At 41.7% G+C, this 24302-nt stretch overlaps 1 protein-coding gene across 1 annotated transcript; it reads left to right on the top strand.

Annotated features, from left to right (window-relative positions):
* Positions 1–581: 581 nt before the first annotated feature.
* On the top strand, positions 582–21751 carry ENTPD5 (ectonucleoside triphosphate diphosphohydrolase 5 (inactive)). Its single transcript, XM_050898395.1, has 15 exons — positions 582–631; positions 2396–2513; positions 5453–5730; positions 6994–7073; positions 9113–9256; positions 9643–9718; positions 11370–11405; positions 12263–12351; positions 15069–15148; positions 16686–16747; positions 18205–18306; positions 19202–19342; positions 19706–19762; positions 21307–21422; positions 21607–21751. Exons 3-15 carry the CDS (start codon positions 5514–5516, stop codon positions 21691–21693), a joined length of 1287 nt encoding a protein of 428 aa, XP_050754352.1. The 5' UTR covers positions 582–631; positions 2396–2513; positions 5453–5513; the 3' UTR covers positions 21694–21751.
* The last annotated feature ends 2551 nt before the right edge of the window (positions 21752–24302 follow it).

Genomic DNA, 24302 nt, shown 5'->3' with positions numbered 1-24302 from the left:
GTGTGTGTGACAGCGCCGCGCTGCCATGGAAACCGCGCCCCTTCCCGGCGCCCCGCCCGCCGCCCTGTGCGAACAGCGCCGGGATCAGGAGCGTGGGGGCTGCCAGCGTCCTGCCGGGTGCGGCAGAGGAGCGGGCAGAGAGCCGCTCCGGGGCTGGGTGACCCTCCCTCCCCCCTCCCGCCCCGGCCCGTGTCTGTTCCCGGCGCCCCGGGAGGGAGCTCCGCTGGGGTGTGAGGCCGGGGGGGCGTCAGGGAGCGGCGCGAGACCCTCGAAAGCCGAGAAGTCGGCGGCGTTTCCGTTACTCCTGGCGGCGCCGCCGCCGCCTGGGGCGGGCAGGAGGACGCCCTGTCTTGACCGAGTAACAACTGTGGGTGGCTCATGAGGAAGAAATAAGTATTTCTACGAGTATTTCTGCTTAGTATTGTCGGTGCCGGCTTCGGGAAGAGAGCCGCGGGATCCCGAGGGCCGTGCTTAGCGCCGCCGGCGGCGGGGTACAGGGAGGAGCCGCGGAGACTTTTGCTAGGGGAGAGAAAATGAAGAAGGTAGGGGAATTTTTTTCAGGCGTGTTCAGTGTAAGGGTTTAGGTGGCAGCTGTTTGACGTGGAGAAACGAAGAATGCTTTGGCGTTGAGGTGTGTAACAGTTAAAAAACCTACAGCCCTAACAGTAGTTAGATTTGGAAAAGGGGTGTTACGGTGGCCATCTCCAAATTATTCTTGGTGAAGCTCTGGTGAATGCTTTCAAGACGCACAACTACCAGCGTCATGCTGAAATTTGCACTGGAGTTCTCCCCAGGCTTAGACTGAAGCAAAATCCCTCTGCACCCAAAATCGGTTTCCTAAGAATACCAGTTGGTCCAATAGAAGATGTTATTTACAGCCCCTGTATTATATGTTAAGGTATACAGTTACAAAGTTGTAAAGGGACACTCACTAACACGCTGCAGGAGGATAACACAGCAGTCTCTTGGGAAGCTGCCTTGGCCTAATTAAATAGGAAAATTGAAAACCCACCTGGACAGAAATGAGAATAAATAAATAATGTGTATTTTGAGCCTCAGTACGGGAAAAAGATTAAACCCGCTGATAACGCGTGTTTGTGAGTTGGTTCTGTTTTTTTCTAGCGTTTAAAGCTCTAGATCCCAAATTTTACCCAAAAGGCATGTGTGCAAAGAATATTGTGCCATTATCTTTATGGAGATGCTGGGAAATGCTGCCAATGAATTCAGTTAGTCTTTCTATTGTGATTTTTAAACTGTGCACTTTTAAAAAGCTTAAATTTTTGTCAAAACAATCCAAGAAAGCTTTTTTTTACTAGATGAAATTAAGTCCAGAAAAAATGTAATTACTTTTTGTTTCTGGAAAAAAAAAGGTAAAAATGTTATTTGTCTAGTCATGAGTGTTAAGTGTAAAAGCTGCTCATCTGGGAAATAGATCTTGTTTACTGCTTTAGTGCAGAAAATAGACTTTCCATTCTGAATGATTTTTGGTGTGCTTGAGCAATAAATAACAACATGAATTGGATGACATAATTCATCTATTTTGTTTCTTAAAATATTTGCCTATTATTTACATATTGTAAATATTTCTAATTATTTTCTAATATTTTTCTTTCTATCCAAATATTTCGCAGTAATATTTTAGGAAACAGAAGGGAAATTCTTGTGTATCATCTCAGATACACTGCTTTTTCTTCCCCTCAGATTAGACAGATTCCTTTTTACAGGGAGATGCTCCTGTTGCTGTGGTTTGGGTTTTGCATGTTCTTTTGTCAGAAATATTTAAGAATGTGGGTGAGACTTTCTTGTCTTGAAAATTACCAGTGTTTCTGTGTATGGTGAACTCTAAGTAAGGTTGTGTTTTGCTGCCTTAAGGTTCCTTATTGTTCTGGCATTGTTTTTACTTTTGTTGTTTAAGAAGAGTTTGGTTGGGGGGTTTTGTTTCTTTTTTTTTTTTTTTTCTTTTCTTCCTATTCATGCTGTCAGTCTTGGCAGTCTCTATGCAGCATCCCAGTATTTTTGGATCATACAGTCTGTGTAGCTCCCAAATCTTTGCTGGATGTGCTTCAACTTTTTGGTTTAGTATCTAAAATGTGCCTTATACAGATGATATTTGCATGCGTGTCTCTGTGTTGGGAAATGAGTGTTCTACCTTGTGTCACTGGACTCAGGCCAGTGCTGTTGAGGTTAACTGTAATGTCTGTGTGAATATTTTACTAACTTGTTGAACTCTGTTAACTTTCAACTTCTTTAAATTTGTCCCGTGTAATTACCTGAGCATGTTTCACTGCTTGTATTGAGCAATGATAAACTCAAATTTGAATAAAGCAACTCGACTGATATTTTATGTACCTCCATGACCTTATAATTTGCCTGATACGTAGTCCACTCCTACTAGCTGAAAGCGAAGGTGAAGAAAAGAAGTGCAGGCACAGTGTCTCTTGTCGCGGTGCGCCGAAGTGATTTTCATTAGGAATTTCTGGAGTGGAATAGCTGTTGCTTCCATCCTGCTTCAGGTGTGTGCCTAACATGATTGATGTTGATTATTATTGCTCATTTATAAAGGCAGTAACTGGAGCCTACTGATGGTGATCTGTGCATTTACCTGCTGAACTGCTTGCTTATATTAATGAACTTGTGCTCATATTACTGTTACCCTGTTTTCTCCTTTCTGTTGTTCATTTTATCCATCCTGTTGTATTCTGATAGCAGCTAGGATTTTAAGTTGTTTGAGAGGAACTCTTTTGAAATATTTTTCCTTCTCGGTAACTAATCTCTTGTCTATCTCTACCCTAAATTTTGTCTTCCATTCTTTCTTCTGACCCTCTCCTTCCAAATTCCTTTTCCATTGCCATTTCTGTTATGCTCTGCCAATTTCCCTGTCTTGTGTCTGATTTCTTACTCTTCTCATCTATTTTTATGCTTCTTGTGGACACTGTTTTGCTAGTGCGCTTGATTAAATGGTCTTCACCACTCATCAAAGAGGCTCAATGTGCTTTTTTCATTCTTAATGAAGGTGGAGAAAAATAAAATCCCAGGGTTGTTGTGTTGGGGTTTTTTTTTTTTTTGTCCTTATGAGTATAAAGGTGGAAAGGAAAAAAGTCAGGGGAGAAGTAGAGAACGGAAAGTGAAATGGTGGTGGATGTCTGAGAAGGGATAGAGAAGAGAAGCTTAGTGAGGGAGTGTTTCATGGGAGGCTAAGGCTCATCCACTAGTAGATCTGGCAAGAAAAGTATGTGTTAATGATGGCAGTTGCTCAGATATTTTCGGATCATCAGAGATTCTGAGGCTTGCGTAAGTGTCACATGTGCCGTTTGTAATAGGACTCTGGAGTTTGTACTTAAAGCAGGTGCTTGGGTTGTATTTGTGATGGTTCAGTAAGCAAAATCCTTAGATTGCGTGAGAATAACACCTCTTCTGACCAGCTGGAAGGTAGTAATGTGGCTTATGTCCTGTTGAAACAGCACAGCTTCTTGGATTTTCAGTAGACCTCCTTGCTGTGATGAAGCAAACGTGGGTAATGCCAGCTGCATCTTAGTACAAATCCATAGCTATGAAGCTGCCAAATGGCTTAGCGCTTTTCATGAACTCTGTTCAGGATAGGACTTTGCAGTTGTTACAGGTTAGAACTAAGTTTTTACTAATTTCCACATAAAATGTGAATGCTTTAGAAACTACTACAGTTGGAGTTGATCTGTCACAGAGGGTGGCCAGGGCTATTGCCTGTTTATGGAATCGTAAAGTCACTTCTTCCTCTTCTCAGAGTGTTCTTCTAAGGCAGAGTGGATGAAAAGCTTGTGCTTCTGCCCGCAGCTCTCTGCATTTAGTAGGAACAGGAGGATACAAATAAAGGTCACAGAAGACAGGCAAGGTTACCCTGCTGCAGTGAGCTGCGCATTTTGTTTGCCCTAGAGATAGCTGAATGCTTGAGTGAGTTAGAGAGACACTCGAGGAATGGCCCAATGTGACGTTTACTGAGAATGGGTAGAAGTTAATCTCACTTTGCTGTAACTGGGGACAAAGGTGAAGGATGGAAGTAATAAAAGTCATACAAGGTCTAAATCTGGGATAAAAGGTAGTGGAGGATGAGTGAGTTCTTTGGGTGTGGGAGAAAGGTGTGTGAAAATAAAGGCTATGTCAGGTTCACATAGAAAGGAAAGAGAGGTTAGGATTAGGAATGAATAAATGTAGGATAGAGATAGCAAATAAAGATTTTGAGAGAATGAACATAGTGGGACTGAGCAGATCGCTAAAAGACAATCAAATGTAAGGGCTAGAGTTGGGTGAGGGTCTTGGGCAGAGCAGATGAACAGGTGTGTGAAGTAGAATATTCAGTGCTGTGGGCGGATGGATGTGTTAGCAAGTGTCTGGAGAATGATATGGAGCTGCTTGCACCTTCTGCATGCTGAGTGCTCTGTGTGTATGTCAATGCTGGCAATACTGCATATGGTGGGGCATCTGGCCACATGCTCTTTTCTGCTGTTAAAATGCAAATAACAAAGATAGCTATATATTCTCCTCCTTTTTACCTGGACACCTAATGAACCCTATCACTTCTGTGCCCATATCCTTCCTTTATTAGCATTTCTTAGGAAAAATACATGCAAAGAGATACGTGTTAACAGAGAGGAGGTGTAGTTGTATCTTGATATCCAATACTGCATCACACAACTTTGGGGCCTTGGCTTATTGAAGCTGTTAGAAGCTGTGTAAGCAACCTGAGTGTTCAGGGCAACTGGTCTAGGTGTGAGAGCGTGGTGGGGTTTTGCTGGGTTTTTTTGTAATTCTGAAAATGAAAACTGTGTCAGGAGAAAATGATGAAAAACCAAAAGGAAGACAGAAAGGAAAAGTATGAAAAATACTGAGAGGCAGAGCCCAGGTGCACCTTACAGTTCAGTCCCTCTTGTGCAGCACAGGCTTTTCCTGGGGACAAAGATGCTGCTGGAAGGATATGCCTTCACTCTCTCGGTGCGCTGATCTCTTCCAGCAGCTGTTCTTAGCCCAAGATGAAATTGTCTTTGTTTGTGACTCTGAATAACAGTTGTGTTCTGCCACAGCATCTCAAGTGTGTAAATGTTAGGGTAAAGTGGTTCTGCCCTGAGCTCCCCTTTGGTAATGCTTCTTTTCAGATAACATTTGGGCTTTTTGGAGGTTTGGGGGACTCTAAATGTTGAGAACCTTCAAGCCAAATCAGAGAAAAAAATTGCCTAAATAAAGTGAAAACTAGAAATACTGGGAAGCAAACTACTTTAATTCTTCTGCGTTTGGGAAATGGAGAAACCTTTACTCTGAAAGAACAAATCACTTAGATGTAGTTGTAGCACATCTTTTGGATGAGGTGTTGAAAAGCATCTAAAGGGCAGAATATATGTGTACAGATTGATTTTTTAAATTTTTTTTTTTTTAACAGACTTTTTAAGGAGAGGGTTCTTAGTACTGCTTTTTTTCTCTACAGGACCTACTGAAGCTCTGTGATTGCTGATCCATGCTTGACTGGCTCAAGGGGTCCTGGCAACATGGCCTCTTCCAGACTTCCAATCCTTCTAGCATTGGCATTTTCCTCTTTGTCCTTTGTTCTTTCCCATTCAAACAGGGAGATGTGGTTTCAGGATTTCTTTCCACCTAACATGTGCCCTATAAATGCCAAAGTCAACACTTTTTATGGCATAATGTTTGATGCAGGAAGCACTGGAACCCGGATTCACATTTACACCTTTGTGCAGAAGAGCCCAGGTAAGACCCCATGTCAGTCTGTGTACATGGAGTATGTTGACTTAGCTTCCAACTTCCCAAAAGAGGTTTTTTTTCCCAACACAGCATTAGGGAACAACTGAAGATTTCTACAGTTTGTCCTTCAAATGGTCCTCTGGCAGATGATTATTGTCCATTTGTGGTGGTGTTTTGCTATGAAAATACCTTTTTTGTAGATCTTTTGAAACTCAAGAGGTTTAATTCTGGGTATATTGGGGAGTTCTGCATTTCCAAAGATTTTCATCTATGTGACTGTTTAAAGGAATGTCTCATTGAGTTGGAAAGAGGCTTATGCTGTTTTTGTCAAGTTGGTTGTTACCGTGAATTATCAAGAGGTACTTAAATTCTGCATATGTTTATATATCACACTTTGTAGCAAATTAAAATCAGTAAATAAAAGAGTTATAAGCACCCGAAGGTCTGAGCCATTTCCAGGAGAACTCCTGTGCGCAGATGCACCACACTCCAGTATATTTGCTTCTGAGGTGGTGCAGAGGTACCCAAGTTGGCTGCACACACAACAGGATTCAAGAGGGTGAATTAGTTTGGGTACAGTGAGCCAGCAAATTGGCAAAGGTTGAAGGCTGGTTGATGGGACTCAGCTAATGGAGCCCTTCAGGGCCACGCGTAGTACCTGTGTGGCTTCACGTGATTTCACCCTTAGGTTGGAAAGACTGGTACAACGTCCAGCTCTGATGGACTCAGCCTGACTTGTAATATGCAATACTCAAGAGATAGCTTCTAGACCCAAGCTGCTCTGGGAGCAACGATCACACTTGTTTTGCTTTGCAGCCAGGTGCTTGAGCCCATTCAGCTCTGTTCTGTGTTTGTGAGTTGGATGAATCACCTAAGGATAATCAGGAGTTGACTCTGTGTGTCTTAATATGAATTAGTATTTCACAACTAGCTTGGGGACAGAAAGGGAAAGAAATTTTATTAAGATTAGGCAACAGTAATACTACACTGCTATAACTCATTGTAGTTCACAAATGCAAAACGAACATACTTCTAATTATAACAACGTGTTCTTAATAAATTGTTTGTGAACTTGGAGGATACAAGGGCACCATTCTGTTAAATATGTTCCTGAAGTCAAGGAGCAGTGCTTGTTTTAGGAGGGGAATTATATTGTTTGCAAGGGGAAATGAAGGATAGTCACTTTACAGGGGTTGTAGGCAACCTTTTTGAAACTAAAGAAAAAGATTCGAGTTGTTGACTGTTTCATGTAATGTTTCGTTTGTGCAGAAAACCTTCCAGAGCTGGAAGGGGAAATCTTTGAGTCTGTGAAGCCAGGTCTTTCTGCATATGCTGATCAGCCTGAAAAGGTAAGGTGCTCCTTCATTCCCTGTGAGATGGTCTTGCTTCTGCTAATATCAGTGGGACTCCACCAAGCAGTTCAAGTATTACTAATTGTAATTGCAGAGAGTCAAGAGAAAACGTAAAGGTTCTACTGCTGGCGCTCGAAACCTGTTGCTCTACTTTTCTGAGTTAATTTCTACACAGTGAACCAGGAGCTGTTGTTTTTCATATTTCATCAGTGGAACAATGGCTTAATTAATTGCTTAAATGCTATATGTAACTAGACTATATGCCTTTGAGAATTTCAAAGACAAAGTGATTTTTGGCTCTAGCAGCACCCATATTCAATGTTTATTTCACCTATAGCTACCCCAAATATGAGTAAATATATACTCCTGTCTCATTTACTAATAATTTTCTCAGTTTTTCCTTTTGGTTGAAATTTCCAGTGCTGGTCACAGTTGAAAATGGGCATATTTTGTTTTGATTTGTTTAGTTTAGAAGTAAGGGGTTAAGACTGTGGGGTTTTTCTTTTTTAGTTATGTTACACTGACAAGCAAAGAGGGTTCATTTCTCTGACTCCTAAAAATGTTTAATTTTTTTGTGTATATAGTCAGATCTACAAAAGTTAATTTTTGTTAGTAAGTTATGGAGAAGGGGAAGAATGAAGATGCACTTAGCAGGTTAAGTCAGCCATTAATATTTCTCTAACTGTATTCTCTGCTTCTATCATCAGACTTCCAATAATTTGTTTGTTTTGATTCTTTGTTGTTATCTTTGGAACCATGGCTTGGAAGCCAGTGCTCAGTGATATGTAGGACTCACTTCAGTCATGCTCAGTTCAAATATTTGATTACAGTTTTAGCTGAATAATGATTTAGGTACAGGCAGTTACTCTTCTACTGCCTCAGGACTTCTGTTGTTTTGTTTATATATGGAGTTTTTCAGAACACAGTTGGACAGTTCCTTCTTCCACAATCAGATCTATTAATTAACATATAAATTTATAATTTTAATAAGAAATGGAAGTTAGGTGCCATCCTCTTTATTTTCAGATGGGAGTGCTTGTGAATTCATGCACAGTACACTCGTTCCATGCCACTCTATTGGATCAGGAGTCAGAAACGAGCAACAGAGCAGAGAGCGCTAAAATAATCATGTTGTTGTGATACACAGGGGCAGTCCTGAAGTAAGCTGCCATTTTCCAGATCCCCTGCGCTGACAGTAAGCTCTTTCACAAGCTAAAGGAAGTGCCAGAGAAATGATAGATTAGATACTCTACCTTGTGTGCTTTAGCAGTCTTGGAGTTGGGGGCTAGCGTAGGGGGTTTCAGGTTTCTCATTGCTCAGTTGCATTCGGTGCTACAGGAATTTGAGTGTGCAACTTTATGGAAGAGTGAATGGCTTTTGGATTTTTTTAAACTTTGATGAGATCTCCTGTGATTTCACTAAATTGTCTTGTTTGTTGGGTAGAAGAGGAGAAGAATTCACCCCCAAAGAAATTTCTAGGCATTTCACAGGAGAATGTTTATTGCTAATGCCGAAGTGTAATTGTTAGAGCAGTGTAAATAATTGAGAGCCCAGCAGTGATACCTGGACTTCGTGTGGTAACCATTCTACAGCTGGTGTTTTAATTACGCTACTTGCTATGGACTCACTTGGAATTCTTATATTGCATTTAGTGAAATCTACAGACATTCCCTCCGACCTTGGTAGCTTCAGTCAGTAATTGCACCATTTAGTTTCATCATACTGCAAGATGTTTAGGTTTGTCAGGTAATCAGTTCCCTCACCTCCCTCTATCCTTTCCAAAAAATACCTTCCACAAACAATGACATTTCTCTTGCCCAAGATATATCTCTGAATACACCCTTCCTTCCAATGCAGACATTCTCTTTAAGGTTCTAACGAGATGTCTAGCACAGTTTTTATATTTATCTTGAGCGTGGGTGAGGTGTCTTCTGCTATTGAATACTGGTTTCATTAGTGTTGAGAGGGAATTGGGAGGCCTATTTTCTGATGGCCTGTAGGAGGAAACTATAAGAAAAACATCTTTTTCCTTTCAGGGTGCTGAAACTGTCAAAAGATTGCTGGACATGGCCATAGATGCTGTGCCACCTCATCTCTGGAAGAAGACCCCAGTAGTGTTAAAAGCCACAGCTGGACTGCGCTTGCTGTCAGAGGAGAAAGCTCAGGCTCTGCTTTTAGAGGTAATACTAAGATCTTTTGGATGCACTAGTATTACTCTCCCTGTTTCATCTTGCATGACTCAGTTCTCCATTCTGTTTAGCATAAGAGAATTTCAGCTGTGAAAAGTGACTGTAATCCCATGATAGCATGAAACTCACAGACTTTACAGACTTTCTTGTTTTGTCCTGAAATCCTCTGTCCTAATGTGGATAGAAGGCATGGGGAGAGAGACCTATGATACTTGTTTCTTTCTTTGCTGGCCCTTGAAAGAGGAAGAATATTGTCTACTCCACACATTTGTCTTATTTTCTACTGCTGTGAAAAAGAAAACTTTCTTTTTCTGTCACCCTCAGAGCAGAACAAGACTCATAAGACCAAGGAATCTAATTATTATTTCTTTCTTCAGGTGAGAGAAGTCTTTGAGGAATCACCATTTCTTGTTCCAGAGGACAGTGTTAGCATCATGGACGGGTCTTATGAAGGTACGTTTTAGAAGGAGGAAAAAGTGAAAGCAAAGAGAAATGGGGGAAAGAGAGAGAGAGATCTTATGAACGTGAGAGGGAAAGAGAAATGGTCACTGAACGGAGGGAAAAAATAAAAGGTTTCTAGCCCTGTTTGAAACAATGCACTCCTGCTTTTCCGAGGAGGTTTTGATTACTTAGTCATCTGTTAGGCTACAAATGCAGATACACACAGAGATTTATGAATTGGCTAGATGAAGGTTCATCTGAAACCTTCTGAGGTTCCAGAACAGAACCTCATCTCAGAAATAAGTATGCAGGCTAATGCAGGCTAACCAGCTGAAGCCTGCTCTTGGGCACTGGTGGAAAAAAGATGGTGTCCACCTCTGAAAGGCTACGTGACAATATATAGCAAGCTAGGAAGCTTATGGAAAATGCCTCATAAATTCTGCAATATCAGCATTAAAAATAACCTATTATGATTAGCTCATCAATTTTTGGGTTAAAGTTGGAAGCATTGTGAATATTAGAGGAGAATGAAGGATAATTGGCAAGTATTAAAACATTAGATAATGAAATAATAAAATAATAAATTAAAAACAATATTCTGATGGGAAAAATGCAGCTAGTAAAGTAGCAAAGGAAGTAACGTAAAATACAAGAAAAGGTGAAATATGTTGTAGGTTTGGAGTGAGTGATGATTTTGCAGTGCAGAACAGACCACTGTAATATTGTGGCTACATATCCAGACGTATTACCTTGGTAGGCAGGTAATAATCCTTCTGTATGGATGCCTGAAAAGAGCCATCTGTGATGTTACGTTCAGTTCTGAACACTTCATTACGGCAGTTACATTGCTAGTTTGGAAGGTGTTCAAGGAAAGCAAAAAGAATTATCACAACGCTTAAGCAACTAATAAATGGAGGAAGATTAAAGAGCAAAATCTCTCCACATGGGCCAAGAGAAAAGGAGAAGTAACATAAAGTCTGCAAGTATTCAGTGAAGTATGGTGCAACGCATAGGTTGTCACTAGGATTAATGGGTGAATTGTATAGTAGGAAGAAGTGTTGTATTGACAGGGAGCAGGAAAAATGAGGCATGATACAGCACAGTGTAGCCTACCAAGGTTTATTTAAAAATCCCACCTCTTCTACTGTCACATGTTTGCCTATGTTTGGGTGAGAACCATGGCACCATCAAGGAAGCCGCTGGAGTCAGAGGAGTTGTTTGTGGTTTACTGGTTGCCACTATGTCTGTAGTGTAGTTACAGAAACCGCAAGATTAAAACACAGTGGTGTGTATGCAATTTTCAGATTAGGAATTGAAATGCTGTGGGGAAAAAAGTGCCCAAGGAAACTTGTGCATTGTGTCAGCTCGTTACTTCTTTGTGTATTGTTTGGATAATAGACGTGATTTGTGCATGCTGCAGTTGTGTGGATATTACAAACGTTCTACCTATCCCAGCTTATGAGATTTTAATGAATCAATAATGCATCATATTGCTTAATTATAAATTTGAATTAATCTGTGAAGTATGGGGCAGTTATGTTAAGTTAGTAATGATTTCCAGGTAAATAAATAACATGTGGAGGGGTGGCAACAGTGCGCGGGAGGTTGAGAGAGTATTCGGTGGTGATTTTTTTTTTTTTTTCCCCTTTTTCACTCTTTGCAGGAATTTTAGCCTGGATCACTGTGAACTTTTTGACAGGTAGTTAATTCTTCTCTCTAAATATGAACCTGAGTCTATTCTGCAGAGATGATCACCCTAAGTTCCTCTGCCTTGGTTGCCATGTCCTGCTTTTCCTCCCCACTGTGGCACCAGTGCTAAAGCAGTGGATTGTCTGGGGCAGACTGTGTTCCAGAGGGTGAGCCACACCTGTGGTAAGAAGGAGGCATCTTAATCCAGAAGGTGCCAGGATTTACTCAGGACTGGGAGGCACTGGCAAGCTGGTTTCTGTAATGTACGTAGGGGAGTGGTACTGCTAATCTGCTAGAAGGTGGGAAACAAGGTTTTACAATATTCTTCATCCCAGCGTGAACTATGCAACTAAAATGATGTAACAGGGAGTGCATTGGTGCTTTAGCTGTACTGGCTCTAAGAAGTTCTGGAATGCAATCTAGTGAAGAGAAAAGAAAATCAGTACTCCAGTAGATACATGAGGAAGCAAAAAAGCTGCTCTGGGTGAAGAGAAATGATAACAGCTGGTTCTGCTCTCACTGTCCTTCCTCTCCTATTGCTCTTGACCAGCTGTATGAATTTATGTACTCTCCCTGATAGTCTTCTGCAGGAGATACTTTGTCTCTTACTTTCAGCTTTTGCTGGATGCCTAGAGATTTATCTGCTTTTGTCTCTTTGGAGATGAAATTGGAATCAAGGACGGAAGTCCTATGAATCTTTTCGTAATACCTTCTGTTTGCCTACCTTTTCTCTGTGACGTTTTTCTGTCTTCGAAGGCCAGCTCAGCCCTCCTGTATTGCTGTGATAATGCGATAACTTGGTGGCTGCCTGAACATGCATGCAGTATTTTGCACTTGGGGCTGTTCTGAGCACGATGTCGTTCGCAGGGCAGCTGTCTGGCCAGAACCAGCATACTGTTGGGACTCTGGACTTGGGAGGAGCCTCAACCCAAATCACATTCCTGCCGCGGTTTGAGGTGAGCAGTGGTTAAAAGTATGCGGGTTGGGACTGCAGGACCAGTGGAGAGACCTGAGCACTGCTGTGCTCTCTGCTATCATTTTGTCAGCACTGGCACAAGCAGAACATCTGTGGTGTACAGAACATCTGTATTTCTATTCCCTTTGACATCAGCAGTTGGCTGATAGGCACTTGCAAACAAAGGAGCCTGGATAACAAGGAAGAAAAAAAGAAAGAAAGCAAATGGATAAAAACAAAGAGAAACAGCTTTTGTTTTCTAGACCCAGGCTGGGAAAGCCCCATTAATGCAGACAATTATTTTGTATTCAATAAATGTAGAACATCTCCAGGGAGTGTTCTTGCATATTACAAGAAATTTAGGGTCTGCTCTGAGTTTTTTTTAAATTTTTTTTTTATTTTTCCATTCCAGTCTGATAGCAGATCCTCACTAAATTTTGGAGGCGGGTGTTTCATGGGGCAAACGTCTTTTATAATAGCACAGCCAGTCCCTCTTTGTTTTCTTATCAATTTCTTCTCATTTTCTTTGAGAATTCCCCTCTCTGCCCCTCAGTCTCTCTCTGCTGGATTTGTCAGGAATTTGATAGCTCTTTAGAAACAGTTTGAACTGGGACCCAAATCTATGGTTTGCATGGGAAAATTACATGGGTATTGGAAGGGCACTATAGCATTCTATACCTTGATATTGTGAAGTTGTTTTTGTCCCCCTTTCTGAAAGAGTCCTTTATTTAACATTTTTTTATTTACAGAAATGGAGATTCTCAAAGGGTGTTTGGAGACCACAAAACACGTGGTTTTCATATCAGGATATTTTAATTCCGCAATGGTGGGTCATGTTGAAACATGACGTGCAACCTTATCCTGTTCAGCAAAGCCTCAAGTACTCTGGGCTTGCCCTCTGTTTTGTGTTGATAACACCTGCTGAAGTGGGCACTGGACCAACAGGAAAGGGTGTTCCATGTCAGGGTTTTGGAGAATAAATAGAGCTATGAAGTAGGCTGAACTGCAGCTGCTGAACTGCAGCTCAGGATTCAAACGTCTCCTTAGAGCCTTGCAGGAAAAGGCCTCGAGGGTTTGCTACTGACCAGGACCAATGGTGTGAATTCATAGGGCAGTGTGGAGTCAAGGTTCATGTTGCCTGCTTGTACGCTCTGTCTGCTTCTCGCCTGTATGTCGAGTTCATACAAAAAAGCACTACATAGCTCAGTATGTTTCTGAAGAGTTTTGCCCATCTGCAGGGATTTCCCCCTTCGATTTGCAGAGGGGTTTTTTCCCTTCCTGCAATCGGAGGCAGTCACATGTTTGCTCTTGTATTCGTTTTGAACAAAATACTGTAATAGTAAGAGATTCAGTAATGAAATATAGATTACAAGCAAATAGGGGACATATAATGGTAACTGCATGGATCTGTTTTTAAGCTAGTGTTATGCTTTTCATGGTATTATTGCCAAAGTTATAAGCAACTGAAAACCAATCATAATCATTATGAAATTGTCTGTCTGGTGCCTGCCTCATTGGGGAGGGGTGTGAGGATTTCTACATTTTTGTGAAAGTAAGGCATGAAAAAAACCAGTCATTTTCTCCAGACAATTTTTTTTTCAGGATCTCTCCTTTTTAAAAGTTTTTATGATGTAAGGTTTAGGAACAGAACTGAAAATATGGCAGGGTCTGGGTGTGTCAGGTCAAGGATGTGACTGCCATTCCAATGAAAATCTACCTGACGCCCAAAACAAATTTCAATTTATATTTGTTCAGGAGAAACTCAGGCTGAATACTGCCAAATCTCTTTCAGCTTCGAGCAGGCTTCTGTCTAGAACTCTACAATTCCAGATCTGTTTGGTGGGGTTTTTGCTGTATCTGGTTGCTTGAATGGTAACTACATGGACTCTGCAGCTTCAGTCCTCTTTGAGATTCTACTGCTTGGCCCAGAGTAACAAGAGTCTCTGATACGAATGCATAGGGCCAAGGAGGGATGGGAGAATGAGGTCACTAGCAGAGGAAAGACAGAAACTGGGACTGAGATCTCGGGGACTGGAAACAAAGCAACAGTAAATAAGCCCTAAACTGGTTCAGGTTTACAAGAATGTGAGAGTTAGTCTGGCAAGAAGGCAGGGACTGAGTACCAGTGGGGTGTAGGTGTGCACAGAGGGAGGACTGTGAAAGGAGGAAAACTGGAGGTGGTGAGACAAGAGGTTAATTTAGAGGAAAGCACTTAAACCAGGAGATAAAGCAGCCCTAAGACTGGGAGTGAGTGGTCACAGTGAGTATCAGCAAGACATTTAACATGGTGAAAATGTGGCCTATACTTTACTTTGCGTTTTTAATTCTTCTGAGTTCCTGAATTGAGGTGTCTAGCCTGACTGCAAAAGTTCACAGTACTTCTAGTGCAGCTGATTTTGATGGGGACTCATGGTAGACTAGCATGTAAGTACTCTGAAAAATTCAGGTATCCTGAATTAGAAAGTATTTTCATCCTGATCTGTTGTGCTTCCCTATTATACATTGAAGTAACACAAAGATGCATATAAATAAACTCAGTGTTAAAAGCTGCAGATATTACAGCAGTGAGCACCATCAGAAAACTGTTCTTTGTTTTCAAAGCAGATCAGATGAGTGTGCAGTAAACCCTATGGGTATATCTGTGATATTACATCAAAGTTGGTTATTTTTTATTGCATAATAGAAACTAAAAGATTTCTTCTTTTACTTAACTTTTAGGAAACTTTGAAGGAAACCCCTGGGGATTTTCTTACCTCATTTGAAATGTTTAATAGCACCTACAAGCTCTATACCCACAGGTGAGGAGCAAAAAGGCTGCTGTCTCCGCTGGGGAAATCAGTCTTTCTGCAGCCCCTGAGCTAACCACAAAATGGCCATGTCATCCCGTTACCAGCTGTTGGGACCATTACTTTTTTTACTAGTTTTCTTACCTGCTTGAAACATTAGTTGAAGTGGAACATGACATTAGTTGACTGGAAACATTCCAGGATCATGGTTAATATCACTGCAAGGGAGTATTAGTCAGTCTGTCAAATGAAGAGGAAGCATTATGAGTCACTATATTTAAGGAGAAGAATTCTTATTACTGGATTCAAGCCAAATATTCTGGACCAAGCAGAAAGGTGGATATCGTGCCAGTAGTCAGAACTAAATCTGGTCAGAGATTTGGAGAGAGGACCTTCCTGAGACTTTTTCCTTCTTAGTTCGAAATGGCGCATCTCATCAGCAACTGGACAAAAAGTAAAACCTAGACCAATGTAAACCAAAGAGAGACAACTACAGGCAGCTGATACAGACCATGGAGCACAACAGATTCTTGAACCAATTGGAGGGGATACTTGGCCTGGAATAATGTAATTGTACCTACTGCATTAAGCTAACAAGTTTCTCAGATGTCTGCAGTGAAATCCAGAGAGTTTACATGCATGACTTACAATCCAGTGAGAACTCAACCGTGTACAATAGAGAGTTGGCCTCAGCCCATTACTAGTGGGGTGAAGACTATCAGTCAGTTACAGAATATGCTTACGTGACAGCAAAGCTGGTTTAATAGTCCTCCTCTCCTACTGCTTACATTTACTGATGTAACCGATTGCTGTATTTATCAATATAGTCCATTAGATCACTTAAAATAATCGGGATTGAAAATCATCTAAAAAATAAGGGAGCTGGAGGTTAGTTTAACTGATTATTCTGTAAACGTTTGTATTGACATGACTAAAGGGATAAGTAGCCAAACAGATGGGAATGAAAGGCCAACAGGTTTTTAATCTAGCTGTGTTGCTGAAGCCAGCAACATGTAATGATATTCTCATAAATGTTGTTCACATCCTAGCTTGTAATGAGTGTAGCGGTAATCTGTGGAGTCAAACAGAGGTGAATTTCACACAAGGGCACAGCTCCCATTTAGTGGGAGGTTCTGCAGTTCTCCTATTAGTTCTGCCCTAAGAGCACATAGTCTTACGTGTGTGACATAAGAATGGCCATCCTGTTTCCCATGCACTCTTCACATAACCTTCTTTGTCCCTCGTTTTTAAGATTGTGCATTTTTGCTTTTCATGAATGTCTTGTAGAAATGTCACATCAGCTCTAACCACTTTCAGCAGTTTTAGACTCACCCATTTTACAGTTCTTTGTAATTCTTGGGTTTGTGTCACTCTTTTGGTACTTGGAATTGTTCTGGCAAAGGGAACTCTCCGTTTTAGAAGGGAGACTTGTGGGAAGCAGAGAAAGGAAATTTGGTTTGGGTATTCCAGGATTTAGGAAGAGGCTATGGGTGAAGCATACCAGATGTGCAAGAATTAAAACTGTAATGTCTGTCTGTGTTGTTTGCAGCTATTTGGGGTTTGGACTAAAAGCTGCCAGACTAGCAACTCTTGGAGCTTTGAATATGGAAGGTATGTTCATATGATAAAACATCCAAGATTTTTTAAGAGATGGTTAGACCTAGTCTTGTGTCAGCAGCCCATTTCCTGTGTCTTCACTTCTGTATCTTGTGCTTTTCTATGTTTTCGCTGGTATAGATCTGTCTGGAAACAGGCTGCCGCTTGTTAAGGAGTTGTCTTGTGAGACAGCTGCTTTTCCCTATTTCCAGGTTCAGCCAGCAGTGAGACCGAGTGCAAATTCCAGAAATGCACACATGGGAACATACAAACACCATCTAGACATGGCCAGCCACAAACGCACAGCTTTACAAGCATCTACAGAAACACAAACAGCATGAATAGATCCTTTTCCTAAGGATCGCTGCTTAGGCCAAAGCCACTTTATAGGTGTCTCTGGTATCTGCCTGGCCCGCCGTGTTCCCCCAGACCTCCTGTTCTATTCACTGACTAGTCTAGCTTGAAGTCCACGAGCTTATCACACAGTCACTCACTAACCTGAATGCATACTTACATTCCTGAGTCTTTCCAGTCTCTGACCCAGACCTTAAGTCCCTCCAGTCTTCATGCCCAGAGCTTGGGCCTTTTGTCAGTCTCTGGCCAGGACCTGGGGTCTTTTCACCTTCTGGATTCTTACTTGCCAGCTAGATGGACTTGTGTTAATTACTGGAATGTACTCAAATCAAAAATAGTTGGGAATAGGGTTTAAGAAGAAGATGGGACAGACTGCAGTGATTGGTCACAAGACTCAGCCAGAAAAGCATACTGACCAGCTGCCTTCTTACTTGCGATTGCCTTCTTTTATCGTCTCCTCCATTTTCCCACACTTGGACTTCCCTGATCCCTTGATTCCCCCTTTCCCTGCCTTTGAGCCTTCCCCTAAACATCCCATCGTAAATTTTGCAGTCCCACAATCCCCCTCAACCATTCTGTAAGAAATTTGCTTTTTCTGTGAGACCTGTGCTGGCCACAGTAATCATGTTTTCTTCTTATCAGTTACAGTATTTCTGGTTGAAGCCTTCAAGGGTACGTTCAGTGGATCCTGTAGTGGCCATTGATCAGTGTCTTAGGAGTTTTTGTCTTCATTGCTCAGTCGCTTTGTTTGTCTCTGTTATCTGCTGTTTGTTAGGGTTTGTGTATCTGTGTGTTTAATTTATTACCTCTCTTGTTTCTTGTCTTCTATGTTGAACAGCCATTATCCAGATATCCTTCTACCATTTATCTGTCATTAACAAATGAACAAACCTAGCTGCTCTGCAGCTTGCAGGACAAAATGGACACAACTTTTCCAGACTGAGACTGGTCCTTAATTCATAATCAGTTTGTGCAGCATCCATCAATTCAGATTTCCGTACTTTTGCTTAAAGACCTTAATGAAGATCTTTCAGCCTTTTCTTTTCTGGTTCTGCATATTGATCGATAACTGTGTTAAATTTTATCCTTTCTGACTCTCCCCTCTGGTTTCATTCCAGCTGTGGATGGACAAATGTTCCGCAGTTCTTGTTTGCCAAAGCAGCTGGAGGCGGAGTGGCACTTCGGGGGAGTGAAATACCGGTATGGTGGCAACAAAGAAGGTAAACTACGGAGACTTGTTGCTTCTTGTAAGATAAGTCTTGTCTCCAGAATCTGAGTTTTTCCATGGCAAATACTCCATCAGTTACCTTGGGTTATGAAGGACACCTGTCCAGTCATAGATGTGGACTTTTGACAGAGCCAAAGAAAAATAAGCTGTAAGAACAGCTGGCCTGTACTCTCCGTACTCTGGCTGTGATCTCATATTACAAATGCTACCTTTATAGGAAATGTTAAGAGTTACTTGTGCAAATAAGAGAGCTTTTTCTGCGGCTTTGAGCTAAGTGCAAAAACTCTGGCTGTGTCAGGGTACAAAAACTGGTAGGCCAAAGTGTATCATCTCACTTGTGGAACTATTTCTTAACATACTATCCCTAATGCTGCATACAGAGGGTGAAGCTGCTACCATCAGTGACTAGAACAGACCCCTTTGGTGACTGATCTTGCTTTGCTTTACAGTGGGGAACACGAGAGCTGAGTTGCAGATTTGGTGTGTGTGGAGTGGATTGATAAAATTACAATGTGATGGGGAGGGAAAGTAAGGTTTTATCCAGCAGGCAGTAGCAAGTGTAAATGAGATTCTGCTGACCACAGAACATAACAGTGGAAGTTTTGCCTGATGTGGAGGAAGCTTTTCATGCACCTACACTAGTTTGCGCAGTGCACCTTTCAGATATTGCTATGATCTGCTCTAACCAGTTCCACTTGATGATGGTGATCTAGAGTCTTTGCCTGCATGCAGGTGCCATGCTGGATTACGGAAGGGATATCTAAGCTCTTCTCACCTCTTCTGACGCTTTAATCTCTGCTTCTTCCCTTTTTCATCCTATTGCCACTGATTCTTCCATCTGTTGTATATGCCTCTCTGGCTCACCCCATCTGTGTTTTTCCTGTCAGGAGAAACAGGATTCAAGCCTTGCTACTTGGAAGTACTCAAGGTTGTCAAAGGGAAACTGCACCAACCAGATGAGATTCGTGGAAGTTCCTTCTATGCTTTCTCCTATTACTATGATCGAGCAGTTGACACCAACCTAATTGGTAAATTGGTTTGGCGTAATCTACTACGTGTGAGCATGTCAACCAGAAGGTAGACAGAGGAACCCTGGAAGCTGGAGCCATGGGGAGCAGGGGAGCCGGGAAAGGGAATGGTGTTGAGAAAGAGGAAATACACAAAATGCCTTCAGGGAATGAACATGTATCTGTCAGTGCAGTTTGATGTTCAGAGTTCAGCAGATGAGACTTGTGCTCTGAGCTCCAGTCATACTTGCAGCTCTGTCTTCTGTTACCAACAGATCTCACTCCTAGCCCAGCATCACTGAGTTGCACTCTAGGGTCAACTTAGATACAGAACTCAAATGCTTTCAGGTCTATGATGATGTTTTCTCACCTCTTCCTTTCCAGATTATGAACAGGGAGGTGTTTTGGAAGTGAGAGATTTTGAAAGAAAAGCCAAAGAAGGTAAGTGTCATGAGACTTGGGAAACTGGTGTGGACAAGAAATAACAAATATGAGTGTATAGGCAGTACATAATGTGAGTTTGACTTTAAAAAAAAAAAAAAGTTTATTTAACCTTCATTCCACTTACACCTTCCATGTCAGGTTACTTACCTTTTATTAGCCAACACCTGTAACTGTTGCAGAAGAAAGTACTGATAGAGCAGTGAGGGGAAACAGAGTGTTAGCGGCTTTGCAATTCTGTTCAGGAGAGGAGGGAGATGATAGTTCATGTTAGTACAAAAGAAAGTGAATTTGCTGTATCAAGAGCTGCTGCTGTCAAACTGCAACTCTCTGACTTTAGGAGACTGCTGACTTCTGTAAGTCTGTCACCTTAAAAATCCTTTTTAATCTCTAATAAAATGGAGGGAGAGAGTAGAGGTTGTTTAAGTCTGACAGCCTCTTCTGCATTCCTTTCCCTCCTGCTGACTTTTTTCCTGAATGCTTGTTCTAGTTTTGTACCTCCTCCTCTGAAAAAAGAGCTCCCACCTTGCCATGCTACTGATGGCTAAGAGCAAGACATTACCTCTGAATTGTGATCATCCTCATGAAGATTAGTAGACTGTATTTTTCACCAGAAGATGCTTAATTATGTAGTTCAGGACTGACTTTTTTCCTAAAATAGGACCTAAATTCTAATGATTTTTCAGTTAAACTTAATATCCCTAGAAACTCAGATGGCTTTGAATAGGGGGATTAGGCTCTAACATTTGAGTGTGGGTTGGTTGGGTTTTTTCCCCTGGATACTGAGAGCGCTTATTTCCATAGGTGTAGCTAAGATGTTATCATCTAACACCATTAAACCATTTATTTAGCTTTAGAGCATCAGGAGATCAAATCTGTGATCCTAAATTAATGCTCCTCTTTCTCATTTCAGTAGTAGGAGGATGCTGCTTAGCAGTTTCTAAAAAGAAGTGAACTCTGCTCTTGATGCTTGTACAACAGGGCAGTAACAGTAGGTCTAGAAGACGCTTGGTGTAAATCCATTTCCCAGTCGCTGTCACCCTTAGTGTGGAATCTTGACTTAGCTGCAGCAAGGGAGTGGTTGGTTGGGCAATAGCCTCTTCCATGTCCTTGGACATGTGTGGTTGGAAAAAAATAAAAGAAGCTGCCATCCTAGAAGGTGGATTCCGTTACTGGAAGCCATCCTTGGAGACTAGACAAGGAAAACAAATGATGCTGTGTTCTTGAAAGAATTAAGTAATCTACCAACTCCCTGCCAGTTATCAGTTGAGCAGAGATTCAGACTTCAAAAGAGCTATATGTGGATTATGTTGCTGCAATGAAAGATGTACTTACGATGGAGTTAAGAGAAACTGGAAGTACTGTATGGTTTATTCTCCAACATTATTGAACAGCTGTGTAGCATGTACCATGTGTTGTATGTACCCATTAATAGAAGTGGGTGGCTTGTTTTAGTAGGCTTTTGCCTGAGGTCAGTTCAAATGTACAATGTGGATAAAAGCTCTTATTTTGCCGAGATCCCTTCTTTTTTCTTCCTTCTCTAGTCTGTGATAACATGGAGAGGTACAACTCAGCCAGTCCTTTCCTCTGCATGGATCTCACTTACATCACTGCTTTACTAAAGGAAGGTTTTGGATTTAGGGACAACACACTCTTACAGGTGAGAAAAAGTTAAATCCCAAAGCTAGCTTCCCAATTTCTGTATCAATCAACATGCATTAGTTCATTTTTCTGGCTAATTATCTACTGAGTCTTTCCAGGGTTGTTACATGTAGTTGCTGTCATCTGTGCAATATATGAATCTAGAGGACTGTTGGGAACAACTTCTTTTTCTTCCTTTATAGTTAACAAAGAAAGTGAACAACATAGAGACAAGCTGGACTTTGGGTGCTACCTTTCACCTACTGCAGTCTCTGGGGATAACCTATTGAGCTGTGACATTCCTGTGGACTTCAGCATTTCTGAAAGGCTGAGAAAGCAAACTGTAATCTCCAGGTACGTTGTTCAGCTGGAGTTGGTCACAGAGCAGAACATGGACCAAAGCTATAGAACAGATCTTCACCCAGGATTGGCGCTGTGCATAATGGGAGTTGCCACAGTATGATTTATAATTGTGATTGCCATAAATGATCCAGAAGCTGCCTTCTGAAAGTCAAAAGGCCTAAACTCCAGCAGAGTATCCGCAAGGGGCTCAAAGCCAGCTTTCACCAGCACGTTTGTATAGCATCCCATTGCTAGAAGCACAGAGTACCCGGCATATGGTGGCAGACTACAGACATGTGACTTCCCCTCCCCCTTTTATTTTAAACATACATAACTTAAGTTTGCTTGTGAGATGTTAAATACAGAAATTAAAGATGGCATCAACAGTCATTCAGAGAAAAGTGAACAACTCTGGATGCTGCCAGCCTCAGCATTCCAAGTACCCTGCTGTTAGCTTAGCTAATACATTGCAAGAAGACTCCAGTCTTTCAAGAAGGTGCCTGCTATAAGCACACTTTGGGCATGGTTTTGGGAAAGGTGTTCGCTAAAACATAGGTTGTAACTTACAAGCATTTCTTAAGGCAGTAGTCATTTCCCAAGCAGAATGTGTGCCTGACTGTTTGTGTTCCTTTTTGCTGCCCTTTACAAGTCTGTGCAGCTATACCGTACATCTGGCTACCAGGCCTGATAACTTGATTCATTTAGTGTGTAGTCATAACACATTGTTGTGCTGGCACAACCAGGCAGCAGTGCCAGCTATTTAAATGCCACTGCCAAAAGAAATGCTTGTCACATTACACCCACAAGGACATTAAGGGTGCAGTCAGATGAAGTGGCTGATCTGATAGCTCACTTTGCCGTGAGAGGCAGTTCTGTTTCTCTGCTCTCAGCAAGGCACTCCCACAGCCTTCTTTCCTCTGATGCTGGTGCTCCTCAGGTTCTTCAGTGAACCAATTCACAACACCAAACTTGAGTTAAATCAGCTCACCAAAGAGTCAAGTCTAGTGCTAGCAGAAGGGAAATAGGGATTGCACAGCCCGGGAGACTCGCTGGGCCACCGAGCTGTTAGAGCACCACAGCCCATTTTGTCGGAGTGAGCTCTAAGGTGCGGTTTTCCATCTGAAAGTCGCTTCCTGCACTCTGCTTGGGAACCTCCTCTGAGTGCAGAGCTGTGGTGAAACAAGTTGTTTTTTCAGTTAATAGACAAAAATAGGGAGAGAGCAGAATTAGCATCAGAAACAGGGAGAACAAGAGCAGAAGTAGCTTTGCTTTCTTATCCCTTTGTTTGCTTATCCCTTGTCCATTTTAAATTGTTTTAAACTTCATTTCTATTTAATATAGTGGAGCTGGACCCATGAAATGGTGTATGCAGCCCTGCATTGCTCAGGGATTATTTTTAATATATACAGTAGGTCTTTAGGAACAGTGTGTCCAATGAAGGGGTTGCAGCTGTTTAGGAAGCCCAAGACTTCGGTCAAGACAGCATGAAGCTATTTGAGTAACAATTTAAAGTGAATCTTGCCCTCTCTTTCACACCAAACACATAGAAGCAATGAAAGATCAGTATTTTAAATAAAGTGTCTTGTCAGATAGGCGAGAAAGCTGGGCTGTAGGATCCTGGTTTTCTTGTTTAATTGGCTGTAGAGAACATCAAGATTGCTCGAATACCTTGAGGCTCCAAGTGTGGACCTTGCATTGTCCTAAGTAGAAACACCTGTAGAGACCACTTTTTCCACCCCATGAAATAGCTGGCAGCTAGCTCATCAAAAATTACTATCTTCTACTCACCATGGAATGTGTAAGGTAAAGATGAATTTACCCCAGTCCTAAGAACAGAGAGGTATTACTCACATGACTAAGGGAAACTTTTATTCACTGATCTCTTGTGATGAACACTTCCCTGTCAGGCATTTGCAGTTACCTATTTGCTATAACACACCTTTCCCACTTCTGTAAAACCAAAGACTGCCCTCACGCTACCTTCTCTGCAAACTGGATCTGAAAATAATTGGTAATGCCCAGCAAGGGGAGGAAGTAGCGCACTCATGCCCTCACTAATCTTGCCAAGCAGTTTGGAGACTTAGAAATTTGCCTTACTGTGAACATTAGTCCACTTCCTCTAGCAGTGCAAGTTTGACTGTGGCTGATTAAGCTACCCCCTTCTCGCATCTCGGGTTTTATGGCACTAGGGTGCAAGGTGTGCTTTTGATTGAACAGGTTCAGTCCAGGAGTCCAAAGGTTGGGGATGGAGCTACCCGTACTTGTCCCACTACTGACACCTTGCTGTAAATTCAGGCTGTTTCTTTGAAATATGAAATGCTCATCCTACCTGTACTCCTCTTTACCATAATCTGTTTTGAGATCCATGTTGGGAGATTCCTCAGTGTCACACCAAACTTCTGTTCCTTCCTCACTAGGAGCTTCTGTTTGAACATGAAGAAAGTAGTTGTGGCCTCTTCTTAACTGCAAACATTTCTTATTCCCCTTCCTAGTGTTCGGCAAAACTTAGTATATGGTCTGGTCTGCACAACAAGGTGACTGCAAACGCATTCATTTT

Source organism: Gymnogyps californianus, chromosome 5 (assembly GCF_018139145.2).
Source record: "Gymnogyps californianus isolate 813 chromosome 5, ASM1813914v2, whole genome shotgun sequence".
Taxonomy (NCBI): domain Eukaryota; kingdom Metazoa; phylum Chordata; class Aves; order Accipitriformes; family Cathartidae; genus Gymnogyps; species Gymnogyps californianus.
This window is presented reverse-complemented; position numbering and strand designations above follow the sequence as displayed.